We start from the raw sequence: 22,807 nt of genomic DNA, 5'->3' as shown, positions 1-22,807 counted from the left end.
ATCAATTTAGAATACTAAGAAACAAGCGAAAAGCGTGACTTGTTTTTTAGATTTATAATTAATAAAATTCGATATACTGTGGTAAATAATAATAAAAGGGTACTGTTTTAACCAACGACGCATTGTAATCATTATAGTTCAGGTTGCGCGTCGAATATCCGTCAGCTGTAGGAGAAATTTAGAAGAACCGGAATAGTTGCTGGTATGCACCGAGGGTCATAAACGCTGATTAAATTCTCGCCATAAAGATAGTTTTATGGTTTTATCTCACCTATCCAATCGTTTCAATCCGGCTACGTCAACAGCAAGGCAGTTGTAACACATAACCGACGGCTCCTGTTCTTACCGCGAGGCACAGAGCAGCACAGCTAGCGCCTGGATAATGCAGATCGGTTCGGCGATGGTTCCGTGTAGGTCTGTGCAAATATTACAATGCACACAGAGACTGAAATTATCTTAATCCAAGGTAATTTAAGCGCAGTTAGATATCAGGGCTACATAAATCAACCTGTATTGATACCGCTAATTCAAGCTAATTGACAAAGACAAACCGCCTCGTTATGGTACACAGTGAACTCAGAATATGCTGTCAACAAACAACAATCGTGTTCTAGATTTCCACACAAAAGTCCCGAATCTGATAGAACATGAGCAGGACTTGCTTAAGAGTAGAGTTAGGGCTTTGCCCCAACAACACAATGCAGACGAGCTAGTGATATTCGTCAGATGTTGGACATAATTCCACACAATTATAAGCACAGATATGTGATTTCAATGAGGTCAGATTCCAAGGAGTCATTGCTGCAAATGGTGGTCATACAAGCTAGTAAATTTCATACTTTTTCCTACACAATATTTTGTGTTTTAATAAAAAAAAATACAATAAAAGGCGTAAAATGTGTGTATAGCACTTTTGATGTATGTTTTATTTAATTATCATGATCAAACTCGTAGCGGACGTTAGAAACTTTGTTCAATGTGTGCATTAAGTTTTTGTTCTAGCATAACACATCTTTGTTCTGTATTGTCTCAGAAAAACGCCAAAACGAGCTTAGATTATTGCTATCATATACCCGCTTGTTAATAGACATTATTTTGCATTGTAGCTTGTACAATTTATTTTATCATTTATCTGTAGCTGGTCAAGTGACGTGGGTATGTGGTGTCTATGCGGTAGTGCTGTCATTTTGGCCCTTGCCTTCTGCTATTTAACGGGGTTTAATTCTGAATTCGCGACTAATGTGCTCACATCTGTAGTTGTTATCGAAAACAGTGAAAAAGCTGTTTTGTTTTGGTTTTTGCTTTGAAAGCCAAAACGTAGCACCGTTCGATGTAGTTTCTTTGTGCAGAATGCCCCGTTTATGTAGTGGGGCCTTTTCAACTGGGGTTATATATTACCGTAATCTGTGCGACTCATATGAATGGCTCATAAAACTAGTTTGCTTCTATTTATATGTAGCCTGTTTCTATAAAGATCTTAGTCGATTTTAGTCAAAATTGAACTATATTCGTGTCATAAGTTTGCTCTATATTTGAGTTGAGTAAACTTTAAATATAAAAAAATGAATACAAAGGTGAGGAAAAGAATCAATATGTTGCTACCGGTAACGTTTATAGATATATACTGAAACGACCCCATTTCGAAAAAGAACGATACATACCTATTTACAATAGACTTTAATTGAAGCTGCAGCAGAGCAAGTATAATCCGAGTATACAATTAAGTATGTATGTGAATACAAATTTTAATGTTAAGCTTTATATACCCGAGGTGTTTGAATTGCAAAACGTTATATCGCTGACACGTGTATGATCTTTAGGACTTTATAACATACTTTCCTAAGAGTATAGAGTTTTTATAAGCTCGTGAAAAGGTATGTCTTGTCAACAATTTGACTAAAATACCCAAAACTGATTACATAGATAATATCTTCCCAACGAAAATTGAGTAGTCCAGGGCTTTCCACACTGCGTCGGCAGCAACCTATCCGCTTCCGGTGCCCACATACTTTGCAATAACAAAAGTACATTTGTAAGGTTAAAAGACAATAGATGGTTTAGAAGAGCTTAAAGTTCTTCCGCTTGAAGAAGATTTATTACTGTCTGCAAATCAGACTAAAACATTCCTGTTATATTCGTTGACTGTTACCCAGCCTTTTATTTACAGCTCCCCACATTGCATAGGCAGTAACCTGTCCGCTCCCGGTGCGCGCGTACTTCGCAATGGCAGGAGTACATTTGTAAGGATGAAAGAAAGTAGAACGATGAAAGTTCTTTTGCTTGGAGAAGATTTATTTAGTCTGCAAAATCCTACTAAAACATTTATTCTTTACATATGCATTGACTGTTGACATCGGAGGCGAATTTTATTGTATGTAATGTATGTATTTTAATTGCAAAAACTTTTTTCTTTAACTGTCGAAGCACCCCCTGAGTAGTCATATCTGTATTGAAATAAAACTGTATATTGTGAGATATTTTCTTGATTTATTATTTTCTTCTATTCTATTTCTGAAGCCAAATCATTTTAAAGTGCTTCCGATGTGAATCAAACTACGTTAAAGGTAATGATAACGTTTCAATACCCATAAATCCCACGCCGACTAACCGCTTTCACGTGCAGAATCACTTTTAAAGTTATCTAAAGATCCGTTTGCAAAATTCTGCATGAGAAGCATACATAACGATTCCTTGTGTACTATGGATTAAAAACTTGCTGCGAAGCCGCACACGGCAGGGACCATGATCTTGAATGAGAATTTCCGTAAAGTTCATATCTACTCGTTCATTTCCGTAAACATTTGTATCTACTCGTACTTTTCTTTCACTTTCTTAGTGATGTATATTAACTATTTATTAAATTGAAAAAAAAAATGAATCAGTGTACTTAGTTAATTGCAAATAATGATTTTTAACGTTATCATGATAATGTGTGTATTATTTGACCAGTACGCATTTAAAACTAGATAATATGTCTTATCTCAAGAAATTACATCAAATATACCAGCCCAGATTTCGAAACGGCACAAGGTTAAATTACCTCATATGCTTCTGATACGTTATCATAGACATCTAAATATGAAGATATGCTCAAAGTGTATTCAGTCTCTATAAATTTCCATTTTTTAGTAAAAGTAACAACTTAAAACCTTACTTTCATCATAAGTTCAAAGCTAAACGTCAAAGCAAATTTATATCGATGCAAGATGTGATTTGAATTTAACTATTGGAAATGTAAGACTAAAACGTAAACAATCGAAAATATGATTAACTCGAAATGTTCCTATGGTATCATGACATGGATGAAAATAATAGAAAAGTCTTACTCGTAAGTGCTAAATAAGTGTCAAGCTGGGTCTTGATTTTGCGCAGAAGCTTTATTTGAACATTTCAGTTGATTAATAGAAATCAGAATAATGAATACAAATTAACTTCACCTGTTATCACTGAATGACTCGTCTTTGCTAGTCGTGAAAATGTTGCTTTCTATGACCACTCGATTTAATTAATATACATCCGCAATCGAACTTCGACAAATGTGAAATATAGGGGATATTATGATAGGACGCTTTTCTGGTGACCTGTATCACGTCGAGTTCGGTGTGTAAATACGGATACATGTTAAATCACCGAACGAGTGGTGAAGCAGGTCAGCAGAAAATAGTTTTATCGTAATATTCCATTCATTATATACCTGCCTATTTAATTATACCTTTTTATTTTTCGGTATCCATTTGATTCAAATGCGCGTATAAATTTGAATGTGTTACTTTGTTTTGTGTAATGAAGTCGAGGGAGGCTACTACAGCGAAACGAAGTCAGAAGTTACAGAATTCGCTTTATTGAGCAAAAAAAGACAACACATTTTATGTTATAGCAAGATTAACACATTTCTAATGCGAAAACAATTATTAAATGTCACATCACAAAAATATAACAAATAAACGGTATTTTACGAGTATACACTTTCCTTTTGACGGAACGCGGCCATTTTTAACAAAGTAATCGAGGAATTTTTTGACGAGTATACTATGCAGAATTGAGAGAAGTTCGTGAGTCAGTCGCTATGTTTATCGATGACGCGAACTCGCCTTCTTCTTTGTATTGACGAGCTGCTCATATTTATGAAAATAATGGACTTCGAAATGGCAAACAACTAGTTCACTGAAGTAGATGTCTAGATCAGATTGGAAGTGTTCTCTGCTTCGTGCTTATCCTCATGTTTCTTTGAAGAACATGAGAATCATGATCCTGATTATTTACATTCTTCTGGAGCGTGAGTAAAGTTAGATAATTTTATGTATTTAAAAAATGACAGGTTTTACCAGTTTTTTTTTGGTCACGCTATGTTCAGCAAAGCGAAAGTAGTGTCGAGATTACACAAGGTATTCGCATGATACGGAATCTGAAAACGACAGTATGTTGATACGGATTTTTCAATACGGTGTGCTGTATTTTCACTGTCGGATATGGAAAAGGAATTTGACAGACATTATAATAATTATGTTAATTAATGAAACAAAGAAAACTTCAGGAATAGGCTTTGAATTCTGTATATTTTGTGTACTGTATTGAAGCTGGTTAGAACAAACTACAATTATTTACTGAAAATTATGTACATCTGTGTTGGATAATAAAAATAAATAAATAATGTGACATATTATATAAACTGTTGTACTATATTTGTTATTAATATATCCATGCAGTTTAAACAACAACAACTCAATAAAAGCAAATATTCTCTTTTCATTATTATGTTTCTCTTTGTCTTCATGTGTTTTGATAGTCGTGCTCGACTGCATTTATTTCTTGGAGTGAGAGATACTTGTCAACACCCTTAGTCGTGTTAAGTTTTTCGTAAGTATTAGACTCCATATTGTTTCCAGTATTAATATGCATTTCATTATTTGCTGTGTTAACATATTCAACTTGTTGTTGATTGTCCACATCAGTAGATACTCCTGTGGATGGCTGTCCTGAAGGTGTTGCTGTTGCGGCGTTTTTAAAGCAAGCCCTCGCCATGTACCTGAAAAAATATCGACATTATACCGTTTTATAGGCCTGCAGCATACACTGACCTTAAATGTCAATTTAGTAATATATATAACATCTGCAAAAAAATCCCTCTTCCTGCATTCCGAACACATTTGTTTGTTTCAGTAAATGCCTATTCAATTGAATGTCAGTAAGGTTATGTGTGTACTGTTACATGCGCTTGAATTTCACTATTTTAAAAGGAAAACAGCTCAGCATGTCTTTCTTTATTTAGTTCAAAGGGGTTTGATTTAAACACTGACTGTTATATTTTCGCTTGTAATGAAAACGATTCACAAAATGATGCGTTTTTTGTGAGCATCATTAGATCCTGCAAATCGCATTCAATCATGTGTCTTCTTTGTAGGTAAAGATTTGTATGAGAAAATATGCTATACTTTACGTCGTAACTTAATGAAAAGTTTTAATATTAAGGCATCTGTATTTGAAATATCATTATTTTAACTTCAATCAGATTACAATTGCTTAAATATGCTAAAGATGATTTGTTTTGACCGTTTTAAAGATAACTGGATTTAATAAAAAAATCAAACTTGTATTTCAAATCAGTTAAACGTTCTTTATCCGTGTGATAACAGGTATTAATATTTCAATCTAAGCCTTTTTTATTTCATTAAAACGTCAACATATACATCTTATATTGTAATCAGTTTTCAATAGAGGGTAATGTTACATATAAGTGTTTACCCAATAATGATTAACACATGCAAATAAAAGCAGTCCAAAATATATAACGACATAATAATAAGAAATTATTATTAGATGAGTTACCTTCTCTTGACAATAACCGCAAGAACTGCAGCAATAAGTATTGTCACAGCAATAACCACACCGACCACTATTCCAATGAATGACCCTGTAATAATAGTAAATGACGATTTATTTGAGAATATAATTAAATTCCGTTCTGTTAAGTAATTGATGGAAAATTAATTCTTGGAATGGACGTTCCCTGTTGTATTCATAGTCACGTTCTTCATGCTTCTAGCTAACTGTCACCTTTCATTTGAACATAATATATTTTTTACGATGATTATAGTAAAAAGCAAGATTTTCCATATTGCTACATTTGGGTATGGAATTTACACAAATATCGACTAATACAGACTTTGATTCATGGTATCTAATACGCCGTGTGTATTGAAATCTGTATTTGATGGGTACTAGAAGAGTTAACTCATTATGACATAAATAAAAGCATAACTACTACGTTCACGAACGACATTCACAAATTAAGATAATTTATGTGGAGGTAGATCGACAAACGTAATTGGACATTGAACGTGGACCTGGCTTCACAATTGACTATTGACATTCAGAACATAATGTTAAGCTGGCTTGACATACAATCTACACTTGAGAATACGAAGTTAACAACCGTAAGTCAACTCAATAAATGAACGTTGTGCCGGCTCGCAGAAAAACATTAGACGTTCAATATTTAATCATTTAACAAATACATGTTGAACAGGCTCCAAAAACGACAGGAATATTTTCATGATCTTCGATCTGTCTTGTTATACCGACTTTTTAAAAAGCGCTTCTTTTTTAACTTTTCTTTTATTCTTTGTTTAGAGTTTTTGATTTGAGGTCAGGTTTTATGTCATTAAATTTACATGAAAAGACCTTGTATTCCGATTCAACGGCTTCCCTAGGGCAATAGCATTACCCACGAAGCACCACTCGTGATCCTAACAATGCCGAAATTGACTTCTTGTTAATTTTGTTCCTACAATAGGAATATTTATCATTTATAGTAATATAATGAATTGCGATTAAGTTTCTCGGTCGAATTATCAAAAGCATTGAATTTAATTTGAGCTAGATGTAAATATCTTTTTGGCTAATAATTTAGTTATTTGAAATCGATAATCAATGCAAAAAATAGTAATTAAAACGTTCTTACTGCTTGGACATTTGTATTCTAGTTTTATAATTTTGATTAAAATGTATAGCATTTCTCAAAAGGACTTCAAACTGTTTCTGTTTACATTTAAAGTGAAATGTAAAATATGTTCCATGAATATAGTTGACAATAAATATACCCCCTTTGTCTTTGTCTAAGGATGCCGCTGTTGCTTCAGGTACTGTATGCGATATTAGCATTGTAGATGTATTCAATGCTGGTGCTTGCGTCGGATGTGTATCTGTTGTTATGACAGCATTGGTTGACGTCACGCCTGATGGAGGACCTGGTGTGTTATAATGGAACGTAAGTATCTGAGAAATCTAAACTATGCGGAAATCCAAAACATTTTCAATGTTGAAAGTTTCGTTCGATGTGTGTTTATTATATTGTCATTAGCAATTGACGGCATCGGTACTGTAAATATGTAATAAATACAAAACATTATTTCCAGAGTAGTTTTTTTAAATATGTCTAATATATCACTATATGATTGGGCTTCGCATTTTATTACGCTAAAGTATTATTGAAGATGAACACAATTGTATTAGAACAACAGTCGGTGTGGTTTTGGAAACAAATCGTTTGATCTTCTAAGGGTTCCTAACAGTCAAAAGTAGACTTTTGCAGCCATTGTTTAGTAGAATTTGATTTGTTGGCATTTATTGAACATTCTTGTCCAGACATTGACATTTTATCAAACAGTAGTACATCCAACCACGCTGGTTGAAGGGTACTGATCAACACTGCATTTAAGTCAAATTTCAGTCACATAAATATACAGGTAAGGGAGTGATTCGATCGAGCATTTGCCTGAAGTGTGCATTGTATTGATTTACAATACTATCTCGATAATTTCTAAATTGATTATTGTGTTTCAAATGCTTTAATATTCTAATACCAACAGTATTCAAACGTATATAATCGCATTTTAAACAGGATACAAACCCCCAAATGCTTGTATTTGACACAAATTAAACCACAGGTTTATGAAGAATTATGTAAACTAAATACAAAAACATGAAATTGCAAGACATCGTTTATTGTTGATTCGATGACAACAAATGGTTCGGTCATAGGTTTACAATGTAAAAAGTGAAAGATCACATGTACGACGTCATTTGAATTATACTACTTAAGCGTTTGTATTTTTAATTTTGTGTTTGTCTGCAAGTTGCATCATCATATGTATGTATCGCGTTATTGAAAGCATAATCATTGTAGCTTTTCATACATGGTATTGAATTGTAGCGTAAAATATACATATCTATCAACATATCTGTCTACATAAAAATGCAAACACCTGGGACAAGCACATTAGCAAATCATTATCAAGGATTTATCAGGCACAATGACAAGGGTCGAACAAGCACAAAACAAGAGACACAAAGCTACGAGATACAAACATCATTGGTAAATCTTGCGGATTCCGCCTTGGCGAGGTCACTGAACACCAAGCATGAACACCCTGGGGGAGTTGATATACTTGCTGAGATTACCGTCCTTGCACGGTCAGTAACACCAGGCAAGAAATCATTGGGGGCGCTGATATACATGTTGGGTTACCGCCTTGGCACGGCAAATAAAACAAAGTAAGTTCTTACTGGGGGCGATGATATACATGTTGGGGTGACCGCCCTGGCACAGTCAGTGAACACCAAGCAAGAACTCGCTGGGGACATTGACGTACTTGTTAAGGCTACCGTCCTGGCACGGCCAGTGACACCAAGCAAGAACTCACTGGTGGCGTTGATATACTTGTTGAGGTTACCGTCCTGGCACGGTCAGTAACACCAAGCAAGAACTCACTGGGGGCGTTGATATACATGTTGGGGTGACCGCCCTGGCACGGTAAGTAAACATCAAGCAAGAACTCACTGGAGGCGTTGATATATTTGTTGAGGTCACCGTCCTGGCACGGTCAGTGAACACCAAGAAAGACCTCAGTTGGGGCATTGATATACATGTTGGAATAGCCACCGTGGCAGGGTCAGTAAAACAAAGTAAGACCTCACTTGGGGCGTTGATATACATGTTGGGATAGCCACTTTGGCAGGGTCAGTAAAACAAAGTAAGACCTCACTTGGGGCGTTGATATATATTTTGGAATAGCCACCTTGGCAGGGTCAGTAAAACAAAGTAAGACCTCACTTGGGGCGTTGATATACATGTTGGGATAGCCACTTTGGCAGGGTCAGTAAAACAAAGTAAGACCTCACTTGGGGCGTTGATATACATGTTGGGGTAGCCACCTTGGCAGGGTCAGTAAAACAATGTAAGAACTCGCTGGGGACATTGATATACTTGTTAAGGCTACCGTCCTGGCACGGCCAGTGACACCAAGCAAGAATTCACTGGTGGCGTTGATATACTTGTTGAGGTTACCGTCCTGGCACGGTCAGTAACACCAAGCAAGAACTCACTGGGGGCGTTGATATGCATGTTGGGGTGACCGCCCTGGCACGGAAAAAACATCAAGCAAGAACTCACTGGAGGTGTTGATATATTTGTTGAGGTCACCGTCCTGGCACGGTCAGTGAACACCAAGTAAGACCTCAGTGGAAGGCGTTGATATACATGTTGGGGTTACCGCCTTGGCTCGGGCAGTGAACACCAAGTAAGAACTCACTGGGGGCGTTGATATACATATTGGGGTAACAGCCTTGGCACGGTCAGTGAACACAAAGTAAGGTAACGCTTTGGGGAGTTGATATAAATGTTGGGGTGACCGCCCTGGCACGGTCAGTGAACACCAAGAAAGACCTCAGTTGGGGCATTGATATACATGTTGGGATAGCCACCTTGGCAGGGTCAGTAAAACAAAGTAAGACCTCACTTGGGGCGTTGATATACATGTCGGGATAGCCACCTTGGCAGGGTCAGTAAACCAAAGTAAGACCTCACTTGGGGCGTTGATATACATGTTGGGTAGCCACCTTGGCAGGGTCAGTAAAACAAAGTAAGACCTCACTTGGGGTGTTGATATACATGTTGGGATAGCCACCATGGCAGGGTCAGTAAAACAAAGTAAGACCTCACTTGGGGTGTTGATATACATGTTGGGATAGCCACCTTGGCAGGGTCAGTATAACAAAGTAAGACCACACTTTGGATGTTGATATACATGTTGGGTAATCACCTTGGCACGGTCAGTAAAACAAAGTAAGACCTCACTTGGGGTGTTGATATACATGTTGGGTAGCTACCTTGGCAGGGTCAGTAAAACAAAGTAAGTCCTCACTTGGGGCGTTGATATACAAGTTGGGATAGCCACCTTGGCAGGGTCAGTAAAACAAAGTAAGACCTCACTTGGGGTGTTGATATACATGTTGGGATAGCCACCTTGGCAGGGTCAGTCAAACAAAGTAAGACCTCACTTGGGGTGTTGATATACATGTTGGGATAGCCACATTGGCAGGGTCAGTAAAACAAAGTAAGACCTCACTTGGGGTGTTGATATACATGTTGGGTAGCCACCTTGGCAGGGTCAGTAAAACAAAGTAAGACCTCACTTGGCGTGTTGATATACATGTTGGGGTAGCCACCTTGGCAGGGTCAGTAAAACAAAGTAAGACCTCACTTGGGGCGTTGATATACATGTTGGGTAGCCACCTTGGCAGGGTCAGTAAAACAAAGTAAGACCTCACTTGGGGTGTTGATATACATGTTGGGGTAGCCACCTTGGCAGGGTCAGTAAAACAAAGTAAGACCTCACTTGGGGCGTTGATATACATGTTGGGATAGCCACCTTGGCAGGGTCAGTAAAACAAAGTAAGACCTCACTTGGGGCGTTGATATACATGTTGGGATAGCCACCTTGGCAGGGTCAGTAAAAAATGTAAGACCTCACTTGGGGCGTTGATATACATGTTGGGATAGCCACCTTGGCAGGGTCAGTAAAAAATGTAAGACCTCACTTGGGGCGTTGATATACATGTTGGGATAGCCACCTTGGCAGGGTCAGTAAAAAAATGTAAGACCTCACTTGGGGCGTTGATATACATGTTGGGATAGCCACCTTGGCAGGGTCAGTAAAAAATGTAAGACCTCACTTGGGGCGTTGATATACATGTTGGGATAGCCACCCTGGCACGGTCAGTAAACACTAAGCAAGACCTCACTGGGAATTTAAACCGTTAAGAATACCTCACTTACCCAATGAATTAGTATTTACAAATGGTAGTCATCCTCAAATTGTATTTACCTCCTGCGCATAGGCTTTTTCTCAAGTCACCTTCTTTGGCAAATCTAACGTTAAGCGTCTGGTTGATCTGCTCCATATATGCATACGTCAAAGGTGGATACATGCTATCATCTGTAAGGTAATATACAAGTAAATGTTATACGAAGTATGATACAAAATAGCATAAATTTTCTCAAGTTTGCACATATTCTTCTTTCATTTCAAACACCTAATTTAGAAAAACAACAACAACATTTAAATATAACTTTTTATATGCTGAAAGGGTCAGCCGAACAAATCATATGTTTCTTTTTTCTTTCAAAAAGTTGCATTATACCAGCAAAACGTCTCCCCTTCAATGCATTTTAAAGAAATATTATATGAATTATTCGACATAAAACCATTATGACCTTTTTTCTAGCAAACTGTACATTCCCATTTATATTATAATCCAAGTGAAATGTCCTTTCCTTCGTTGTATGAGTTTTACCAGAAATGGAACATTTACGATGCAGACAGACAGAATGAGTATTATCCAAGTCTATTTTGACAACATTTGTGCGGTGGAGTGGAGACCAATGTTATCCGTCATTTGAACATTGGTTGCAGCTTTTTTTTTCTATGATCTGAAGGTCATGCATCAATCTTCCAAGTACCTTCTAGAAAGGATCTGCGTTCAAGTTTTGGCTTTGGGACTTGTCCCTGTAGTTTACCTTGCAATCACAAAACGTTATCAAATTGAGTTTTGAAAAAAAATCAATTTCAAACCTGTATGTAACCTAATAGATTGATTGATATAAGTGACTTTATTCTTTGTATTTCACAAAAGCATTTGTTTGTTCGGTATGATAGAAAAAAAAAATCCATTGAGAGCGATAAGTATATGTCAAACTCGGCTAATGCCTCGGTTGGGACATCGAAAGTAACAATTTCAAAATCACTATGTCATCCTTCAATTTTTCTCTTTTCAGACTTTTCTTGAAGTTGAATTTTTTTTTTTAAATAAACGTGAAAATTTTGTTCCGGTTCGTTTCCCACCTATATTGTATGCTTCCCGCATGAATTGTCTACGGAGATTTTCACCGTGGATACGAACGAGCGGGTTAACAATTTCCGATATTCTGGTTGATGTTTTTCACTTCAAAAGTTACGATTCTTTTATTGAAGCATAAAGTTCCGAACACTATTCTATTCTACGTATTCTAAAATATATCAAATATATTTTTAATGTGACGTATCATGTCTTTCATTTAAAGAGAGATGAACTCTTTCGTTGTACCTACAATATGAAAGAAATATCAATTGATGGAAAGGAAACATTTCGCAAATATTGGTCAATATCTTTTCACAATAATGTGTTTAGTTACTATTAGATTACGTCTAAACACAATCGTAGCAAATAGTTTACACGATCAACACTACTGGTAATAATTTGATTCTTATAAAATAGAGAAAACGATATCCATTATTTAATGGAGTACACTTTACTCATGTTAACGTTAACACTGAATTGTACCGGTTCTTTTATTTTAAACAAAAAAAACGTTTATTCCTTATGTGTTTAAAAGGAAAGTTTTGTTGAATGGTATTACATTCAAATTATCGTTTTGTTAAAAGTAGTTGAAGATAAAATTTGTTTAAAAAGGCTGTTAGTGAGCAATATGCATACCATCGGTTGACCTGCTACGAAATCAAACACTAAATCTGAACCATGGTAGTTGTTTATCTAGTAAGCCTTTCTTACAATTACAGAAATAACTTTCTGCATCCGCCCATACGTTCAAATCGTTGTAACATGTATGAAAACATTATAGGGTAAACTCAGATAGAATGATGTCCTTACCAAGCATATCGTTCAAAGATATAATAGATTCTGTTTTAATTATTCCTGTCCAGTGGTTTTGTGCGTCCTGGTTTGTTAAATTCACACTTTTGATACTTTGTATCGAAGCAGGGAATTTTCCTTCATTGATGCAAATTTCAACAGCCTGAGCCCAACGTTCATTACTTTGATTGTATCTTTCCGCCATCGGGTTAAAATCTATAACAGAATAGAACACACATCATGGTAACAAACAAATCACACACATGGAAATGTTAGATTTGGGTCATACGTACCTACCTACAGAACAGTTAATTTTAAAGACAACGCATTTACGTACATCATCAAATGTGGTTTTCAACAAGAACAATCATATGGGTTTACAATGTACATCGTTGTTTCTACTATTCTGCTGTCAGCGTTATCCTTTATTGTTTGTCATTACCCTAAATATTGCAAATCAAGTCATCACAGTGCAATGTTAAAATAAAACAATGTTTTTGTTTCTTATTTTCATTGAAAGATATGCTCAAGACATTAATTAAAAATAGAAAATAACAGGAAAATGTTCGATGTTCATATAATTATCCAAATCGCATTTTTAATCGGTCTATATTTGTTCAAAAACTGTATAACCGCAAGTTTTCCTCATGCACACCTCGTTGATTAAATCGTTATATGTGAAAAGAGAGTTTGATTTTGCGCCAATGCTTTTTTAAATATCATAATATTTAAATTATTTCACACGCAACATATATATAAAAATTCTAAATATAAATTCTAAATATCTTGTACTTTCCAAATAATTTCTTTCAAACTTAAGCAGGAATATAGGCATTATCTCCAAATAATATTTTATTCCTCAGCAGTAGCCGTAAATACCGAACAGTTAATAATGTACGTGACAATATGTGTTTGTTGCAGGAGCTTAAAACCATAACATTTGAATATACAATGCTTAAAAAAGTCCCAAATCTATCAGACTAAGGACAGCAGACCTCGGTAAGACCCTAGCCGAGTGAAAATAGTGTCAACGAATAAGATTTCAACTCCTTCGTTGTTAAATCTGCCTGCGTGTTGCAAATCTTATAAGATAATAAATATACCACAGCATATATTTAATTTTCATAACCGTTATAATATGACGCCTTCTTCTGAGGTAAATAAGTACCGGTGAAACATTTAATGACAACAGTATTTCAAAGCTTTTTCATTGCCTAATTATCAATACAAGCTCCGATAAGGCTAATGTTTGCTATTTTTCAAATATACCATTTACTTATTTAATGCACCCGGTGATTCGATTCTTTTCGGTTATCATTACACCACAATTATAAAAGCACAACATCCGGCAACGTTAAGAATATCCGAGCGTATCTTATACAATTACAGCGGCGGGAAAATCATGGTATACTTGAGGGTTAACTTCTATTTGTGATAATTTGGCCATGTGTCAAATATATGCAAGTCACAAACACTCATATTACGGAATTCGTTTGCTGACCTTCGAATATTTGAACATTTCTTCAATATTCAGCGTACATCATGTGCATTCGCACTACAAAAATACTGACGATGAATGAAAACAAAAGCCAAATTATTAGACATTTCTTGGTTAAACGAAGTATCAGTGACAAAGAAGTAAATTGTAACAACGTCAATGGGAGCGCCCAAACGAAATGCAGATATTGCTCTCAATAACCAACCAACAAAGATGGAGTAAGTATTAAGTAAACATCGGCATAAGTGGTATCATCGACGACGAAAGAGGTCACACGGTAATATACGGTGTCGGGCATCGTTACATCACCTTTTAGGTTACACAACGAGTCGGATAGGCAGTATACAATTTTAACAGACTAAACATAGACAAACAATCGATAGGCATCATTGTTCATTCAACATGTATTCCTTCACATTTACCTAGTAAAAGGAACGCAAATTCAACACTTTTTTCAATAAATAAACAATCACTATTCTAGTTTTTGTAGTGTATTGGTTTTCCATTTAGATTTTTGTATCGGTATCTTATCGTATCGGTGTTTAGTTGTTTCGATGCATATCGTATCGCGAGATGAACGTAACTTCTCTTCCCTACCGTTGAACTCTGTTCCACGGTAATTCCGCAGAATGTATCACTACACAGCTTTTAAAATTAACAAGTTATGACATTCCTTTCCCTTTCGTAGCTTTTGTTTATATTTGTGATGGTTTAGTCGTAAATTAACATGTTTTGTTGATGGCTGTAACGACAAGAGTAAAGTGTGGACCCATATACTCTTGTTTCGATGATCGTTTCAATGCGCGTGCCAAGAAATACCAGCCAATTGTTGCACTTTTCATTTCTACACGAGAGTCAACTTCAGCTACACATTAACCCCTAATTGACCGAGAATCTAAGGTCAATTCTTGACCATGTGTTAAATCATGATGTGCTTAATCATGTTATCATGTCTTGAGAATTGCTGTGGTTTTGGTCAAGATTTGAAATAATGTATTAAATTTGCCAAGAAAAACATGAAGAAGTATTAAGTGTTATAACTAATTATTGACAAGTTAAACTTAATATAAACTTACATAATTAAATAAAATAAGTTTTTTTAATGAGTAACATTAAAATGCTTTAGACATATGACAGATGTTAATGAAAATGGCATGCTTACCAATTGTGTTTTATTTGGAATGTTAATGTAACCTTTATTGCATTATGTATGAATCTGGCCGTTTCATAGGTTGAATTGTATTTTGGTGTGTGCTTTTTTAAGTGTATATATATTGATTTTACAATGCCAGATTTATTGGTTTCGCATTTTTTTTTTAAAAAAAACACTCTTTAAATTATCCATCTTAAAAGCTTTTTTTTTCATTGTCTTTTTTATTAAATTCGTACAGTCGAACCCCGTTGGTTCGAACTCCTAGGGTCCGGCAAAATACTTCGAGTCTAAGAAAAGATGAACCAAGCGGGAATTCTTTCCTTCAGTATAATGAAATGAGTCCTTAACATCCTGTTTGAGCAGGGTTCGACTGTATAAGTTTACACCATGGAAAATACAAACAAAACTTGAAAATACATCATATTGGTAAATCTGAAACTCCGAATGTTAAATTTACTTCAATTGTGTTCACATCATCATGAAAACATTCTTGGGCGTTTGAAATGCATTTTAGTATAACAGATAGCGGTTTGTTCTGCAAAAGTTTCAATCAATAAAATTGCTTTTTTGTGTGCATCTTGCATTGTTTTCATACCGTGATTGGTGTAAGAACATAATTTGCCCATACAAAATCATTATCATTGAGTGACTCCTTTTCTGTAAAATATTGAGCCCCCTCTCCCATCCCTTAAAAAAGACTCCCAACGAATCATGTTTGTAATTAGGAATATAACCCGAACAGACCCGACTATGTCATATTGTAGCTTAAATAAATGTATAAGGTCAACATGTTTGGTTATTTAATATGTATGCTCTCAAGTCGTAGCGAAACAGCTGGAAATGCTGGTTATGCTGCACCTTTTGCTGTTAATACTACCACTACTTCTACTGCTATTGCCAATGTCACCGCCACCGCCACAACACCAACGCCACCACCACCACAACCACCACCACCACCATGTTGTTTCCATCTTTAAACATAACTCAAGTGTGTGGTTTAGAGAGTTAAACACTGTTGTCAAGAATATAGTTTATAAACAATATCAAAGATTTAATACATAATTATAAGATAATTATAGTTCAGAAAATCATGTCTATATTTAGTAAGAAAATATTAGTAAAATATATTGTTTTTTGTTTGACCGTTTGACGAGTATCGAAATATACAAAATAAAATGAAGCGTTAAACCTTAGAAGCATGCACTATTCCAAAAACTGTCCAAAATCATTACCCCTATGCAATTCATGCTGTGCGTAATGGCCATTAGAATTCGTTGATTTAGCTATTAGCAGATAACTGATAAAAGTTGTCTGTAGAATCGCAAAACCACTGACTGGAACATTCTGAATATGCCAGGTATATGCAGGCATAGCCCCTGCATACAATGGTTCTCTTCTTTGGATAAATTGGATAGGATTCTTTGGCATTGTGACCCTAAACTGTATAAATAAAACTAATTTAATGCGCGTGTGGTCTTTCTGTGTCTCTCGATTAGTGTATCTGAGGCCAAAGCCTTGTGCCGTATTGGCGCTTCGTTAATTGGTTGCTACTAAATGCAATCAATCATAAATCATCGACGACAGTACTGTCAGTACTTTAATTATTACAAAACGACCACTATGTTGAAAAATAAAACTTTTGGTAACGCATAAACATTTGATGTTATAGATTTCAAAAGGCTAATTTATATTACATGAATTGACAATATGCTAGTTGCCGCGATATGCTAGCAATCGCCAATAATACAAACACTTTGTAGGCTGGACAAGGATAACGACAGAAAGGGTATCATACATATAAAGAGGAACATAAAATGCCATATTATAAGCCGAAATACGTTTTAGTATTGGATGACATATGATCATTCCTTTTCTTTAAACCAAGGGGCTATTCAAATTAATTATCCGTTGCTTACAAAAAGTGCTCTTTGCACCTCATATTTACTTACATTCAAATCAATCTCACTTAAACAAAGCAGCAAGTTCACTCCACAAATCCCATACCGTTAGAAATTGAAACAAAAGTAAGTTAAAGTGTATACAACTCTTAACCGACATTAGTTCATGAAAAGGTGCATCTCATGATTAAAAAAAGCCACGAAGGATGTCCAAAGTTTAATAATCATCTGTAAACCTGCCGACCAACCATAAATTTGTTTCGTGGGCGCTTAAAAAAGTCAGGTTACCCAACTATGTTTGCCTAGTTTCAGATTAGGTGGCAGAGAAAATTGAAATAGAAATAGCTACCTGAAAAATAGGTGTTGCTGCATAATAGCTGTGGTGTAGCTTTTAAATTGCATGACTGCCAATAATAATCATTTCCAGGTCTGTAATTATAGTAGAACAGTAGGCAGTTTCTGTGAATGTCTTGTGAATTTTCGCTAGGAGGAACTGAAACATAAAAAATGTTGATGTATCAGCCACGTACAAAGAAAACCATATGCGATATTTTTTAATTAATCATAAACTTATATTTCATTGATAACTATTAAAAACCTATTTCATTTGTGTCCCTGGAGGGCAAAGGATCACTCTTTTAGAATGAAATTAATTTAATCAGTACGCTTGCAAACTATTCCGTGCTGATTACCGATGGATTTATCTAAGCATACATTTTGTAATCATGTATTAACATTATGTTCGTTTGTAAGTTTCACCTGGAGGTAAAAATAATAAATAAATGTAATTGGTACCTATTTCAACAGTGTAAAATGAGAATATATTGGTGTCGGCTGTGGCACCACATGGATATTGATCAGCTTCTTTACATTTTTCGCCGCATGTTTGAATCCGCGATGCGAATTTACTTGCACACTTACATCGCAAACCCTGAAATAGGATCAATTCATTTTTAACACCAATTTCTGAGCTACATTTGCCATCGCGAAAATATAATGCAAGAAAATCCCTATCGGTCATTTAAAAGAACAAGATATACTTATCAAAAAAGGCGATTTGTTCTCTTATTTAAAACAAAACATTCAAATTTCATGTTTTGACACAGTTTGATAAAAAGTAAACCATTTGTGTAATATGCGATTTAAGGCAATTTAATTAAACTTGAATATTAAATTTTTAATCTGTTTCAAAGTTATTTTTTAAAACTAAATGTAAGATCTAGATTATGTGTATTACTATATCAAATGATGCTGAAATAAGCATTACATAGTTATCAAGAATTTTTAAAACATGTAAAATAAGTTGATGTGTATTTTATTAATTACATTTATAGAATATGAATATTCACCAAAATGTTATGGTGTACTAATCCAAAGCAAATCTTACTTATTACCGAAATTCTTGCATGTGATTTACAAGAGGAGACATCATTGATTACACAGAGGCACAAGTGTTACATAGTGTTTTCAGGACAAGGAATAACAGTCAAAACAGGAAGCTTTAAATTACCTTGAAGCAATGCCAGGCAACAAGCTAATACAATATCAATGTTTTCACACACCATACAAATAATTGTCAGGAAATTAAAATTTACCCACATGGGTACATAATTTGTGTTACCATAATGTTTGGACCAACATTTTTTCTCAGCTATCACGCTGACCAATTATGATTTTAGAAACTCTAAATAAAACAAGAAATCACATTAAAGATTGTCAGTGCAAACATTCGTTTCGCATGGCTACTCATATGTTCTATTTTAGATATCTAATCAGAACTGTTGACATATTGTTATCGACAGAGACTATATCTGTACACAGACCTCAAACCAATTTACCGTTTAAAGGACAAGATTAAAGGCACACACACCCTAAACAAATGACAGAACAATACAAGCCAAAACACCTTAATACAAAAAGTTGTAGGGCCGAGATTCCAGCTGTTGTAATTTTTGACATTGTTTTTTGATAGTTGCGTTAGTCCTTTGATGACTATAAATATCAAAATACGCAGCAGTTAGTATTCAGTCATTATAATCCAATCGGTCAGCTTACCCGTTTCCATAACATTTCCAATCTTCCTGCAAATATCTCAGTTTGAATATATGTTAACTTGTTCCGGAACTACTCACCGCTGTTGACTTTTGTATACCGAACGTTTGACATCCTGTTTTACGTCTACATTCGCCCAGAGTTGAAACAGAATAACTGAATCCAACATTCAATTGGCCACATCCTTAAAAACAAAGCCATTGCTAATGGAAGCAAGTTATTGACAAATCAAACTAACCGCGGTAAACAATACCGTTGAGCCAAACTTTAAGTAAAAAGTTTTATAACTCCGAATATAGCGCACGGAGATCCTCAAGCCACCAGGTAATAGTTGTTAAATCATATTCATATCATAACCAAAGGAGTATGTAAAAATCTATTGAGATAAAAGCAGGCAGTTCTGTTAATAGTTTTGCCTTGTTTGCCTTGTTGCTCAAAATATATTCTGCCTAAGACAGTTATGTTTATAGTCCATTCTGTCCACCATTCTAGATTGCTTGAACGTGATATCGGCAAAATGCTTAAAGAACGAGTTTGCAACAAAAGTAAGTTACGTTTGCGAATTTAACGTACAAATAAAAAATGGAAAAATAGAATCCGTGCTCATTTCGAGTCAAACTGCATTGATTTTATACTTATATATTCAAGCTGCTGTTGGTTACGATACAACTTTAACTTGCTGGAGGTTGAGTATTTATAGTCAATTATTATATGATGTGATGATCGTGATTCATTACAATCTGCCTTTATAAGGAACTGCCAATGCTAAATGATTACCTATATGGTTTTCAGAATATGTAAACTCTTAATTCACTCAGGCGAGCCATGTCGAATGGCTGTGTTATCGTACATTTGATGACATGCACCTGTTGTCTGTTTCTTGTATGTGAAAAAACTATCAGTTTATATCGTTTGTTTCATTTTATTCTTTATTGTCATGCTAGTTGATGCTAGCTTTGATTTTGACCTTTTTTTCAATTTTGTAAATATTGATAAATGTTGAAGCAAAATTGATTTTGCGTTTAAAACTCATTTAAATATTTGTGAAAAACTACAGACCCCCCACCCCAGTAAATTTGTATTGAAGCGACCTTTCAAAGGCGATAACTCAAATGTATAAAAGAAAAACACATCAAATATATTAACGCTATTATATCGTTTTCTAAACGGTTTCAAAAAATGTCTTGTAAATTAAGACAAACTTATTAAATCGGAAGTGTTGTGATTATTTTTATATTTACGTAAAAACATGTATTTACCTACCAACATAAGCATAACTAATCCATGTTTTGGCATATTCAATCCAAAATCCATTTTCTTGAACTTCTACATTTGTAAGAAATTCCAAACCATTTTCAACAATGCATGAGCCATCATCCATGCATATTATAGTTGGTTCTGCCAAGGTGCATCTCGACTCGTCCCAGTTCGTTTCATCTTGTGAAATAAAAACTCCCTGACCTGAATGATGAAATGCTGATCGATTTGTATCTTGTATAAATAGTAACTGATTCATTTAAAACAATCTTAAATAGCCTGACAGGTACACGTGTGCAACCTATTAACCTATTTTTTTTTCTATGATTCAATACAATATTTTAGATTCAATTCATTAAGCAACTACATTCCAATCGCATTAACGTTATAACTATAGAAAAGTATGTTCATCCGTGTAGTTTTCATCGCACTAATGATTGTCAGTTGTCTAGAGAAATGAAATATAAAATGTATTCAATTCGTTGGTGATACTTATAAAATATAGTTTAACGATAACATGTAAATGACTATAACACTAAAAGATGTCTATGACGTCATGTATCATTCCACACTCAGCACAATTTTTCTATGCACTTCCTGCTCATGAGAGCTAAAACAGTTAAGAGGCACACTATTATTATTTGGGCAGGGTGCTAAAATTAGGTTTTTATTATTAGTACTAGTGTCATTCGCTAGAATACGTCTTTACTTAACATATTATCATAAATAGTATGCCTATTTTTTATATAATGTAGCTTTGTTCAATAGTATGTTTCATATACTCGACGCGACTGAACGTAGCTGAACAAATTGAAGTACGAAAGTGCTCTTACTAGCCAAACTATGCTACGAATTAATTCCGAATGTAAGGAATTAACGCCAAATCTTCCCACTAATGTTAATTAGTCGAAAATACCTGTTGATAGATTTTAAACCCAATATGTGTATGTACTATGTAAGAGTTCTCAGCACTTTGTTGATCTGACCAATGCTTATTCAATCTGGACTGCGTTTTATCACAGTGATAATAATACCTTTTAACTGATTTTAACGTCACTTTTATACTAAGGTTAATAACATCGACTTGTAAGCAATAACATTATTCGACAAACAATTGATTTGTCTAGCACTGAGTTATGTATTGGTTTGAATACCTTATATGGTATTCATTGAGTAACTCGTGTGCACAAATATAAGTAGGTTCAAACAGTCAATGTACTGGTGATAAGCATAGTGTGAATTTTACAAACATAAAGTTTAAAATAAATGTACCATATTGAAGATTTTTTTTATTTGAATAATAAATCTGTATTCCGATCAGACAATATGATACAAGACAGGTAGTACACACAATTTTCGTGAATGAATGATTCAAAACTCGCGTTTCTAGGTTGTTAAGTTTAGTTTAAATAATTAAGGTTGGGGTAGCAATAATTCTTCCTGTTGTAAATATAAGCTGCATTTGAGTATATTTTACATCATGTTTTGTTTCATTGATGTTTTTGTGTATGTTTTCAAATCTTAATAATCATAGTAAATCATAACCGTAAAGTCATTTTAAATGTCGACACAAATCTATTTTAAGAATTAGTTTTTTTTAACAGTCATCAGCATATTACGATGGTCACGCTGACACGTTCATATCTGAGTATTTAAGCTATATGAATACATATATCTATACGTATGGAGTTTTCAGCTTAACGGGTGTTATATTGAAATACCACAGTACCTTTGCAAATTACTCCGAAACAATACAGAATGGTCACAATTACACAATTCAATGGATTCATTTTGTGTTACTTCACATCACCTATAACTTCATTCAGGATGTTTCGCGGTTTCACATAAATATTTAAGTAAGTTATCACTGGCTCAATTAAACTTCCTCATTCATGACCACGATAAATGCTCGATTAGTCATGCTATCGTATGTTGAAAGCCACAATCTTTGGTAGCAATTTGAGTTTATGTCATAATGGC

The 22,807-nt window shown here is 34.8% G+C and overlaps 1 protein-coding gene across 1 annotated transcript; it reads right to left on the bottom strand.

Annotated features, from left to right (window-relative positions):
• Positions 1-4,658: 4,658 nt before the first annotated feature.
• LOC128219968 (uncharacterized) lies at positions 4,659-22,688 on the bottom strand. The gene is made up of 10 exons (XM_052928182.1): positions 22,557-22,688; positions 20,834-21,031; positions 19,651-19,754; positions 18,314-18,449; positions 17,868-18,011; positions 12,988-13,185; positions 11,166-11,276; positions 7,101-7,247; positions 5,827-5,911; positions 4,659-5,026 (listed from the first exon to the last, which is right to left on the bottom strand). The coding sequence occupies exons 1-10, from the start codon at positions 22,615-22,617 to the stop codon at positions 4,771-4,773; spliced, it is 1,440 nt and encodes a 479-aa protein (XP_052784142.1). The 5' UTR covers positions 22,618-22,688; the 3' UTR covers positions 4,659-4,770.
• Between the last annotated feature and the right edge of the window lie 119 nt (positions 22,689-22,807).

The sequence above is a fragment of the Mya arenaria genome, chromosome 15 (assembly GCF_026914265.1).
Source record: "Mya arenaria isolate MELC-2E11 chromosome 15, ASM2691426v1".
Classification (NCBI taxonomy): domain Eukaryota; kingdom Metazoa; phylum Mollusca; class Bivalvia; order Myida; family Myidae; genus Mya; species Mya arenaria.
This window is presented reverse-complemented; position numbering and strand designations above follow the sequence as displayed.

Excerpts from the sequence above, each read along its gene's own strand:
- LOC128219968 (XM_052928182.1), bottom strand. The coding sequence starts at position 22,617 with ATGAATCCATTGAATTGTGTAATTGTGACCATTCTGTATTGTTTCGGA. Across the intron at positions 21,032-22,556 it reads TTTCGGAGTAATTTGCAAAG|GTCAGGGAGTTTTTATTTCA; the intron begins GTACTGTGGTAT and ends TTCATCATTCAG. Across the intron at positions 5,912-7,100 it reads CTTAGACAAAGACAAAGGGG|GGTCATTCATTGGAATAGTG; the intron begins GTATATTTATTG and ends CTATTATTACAG.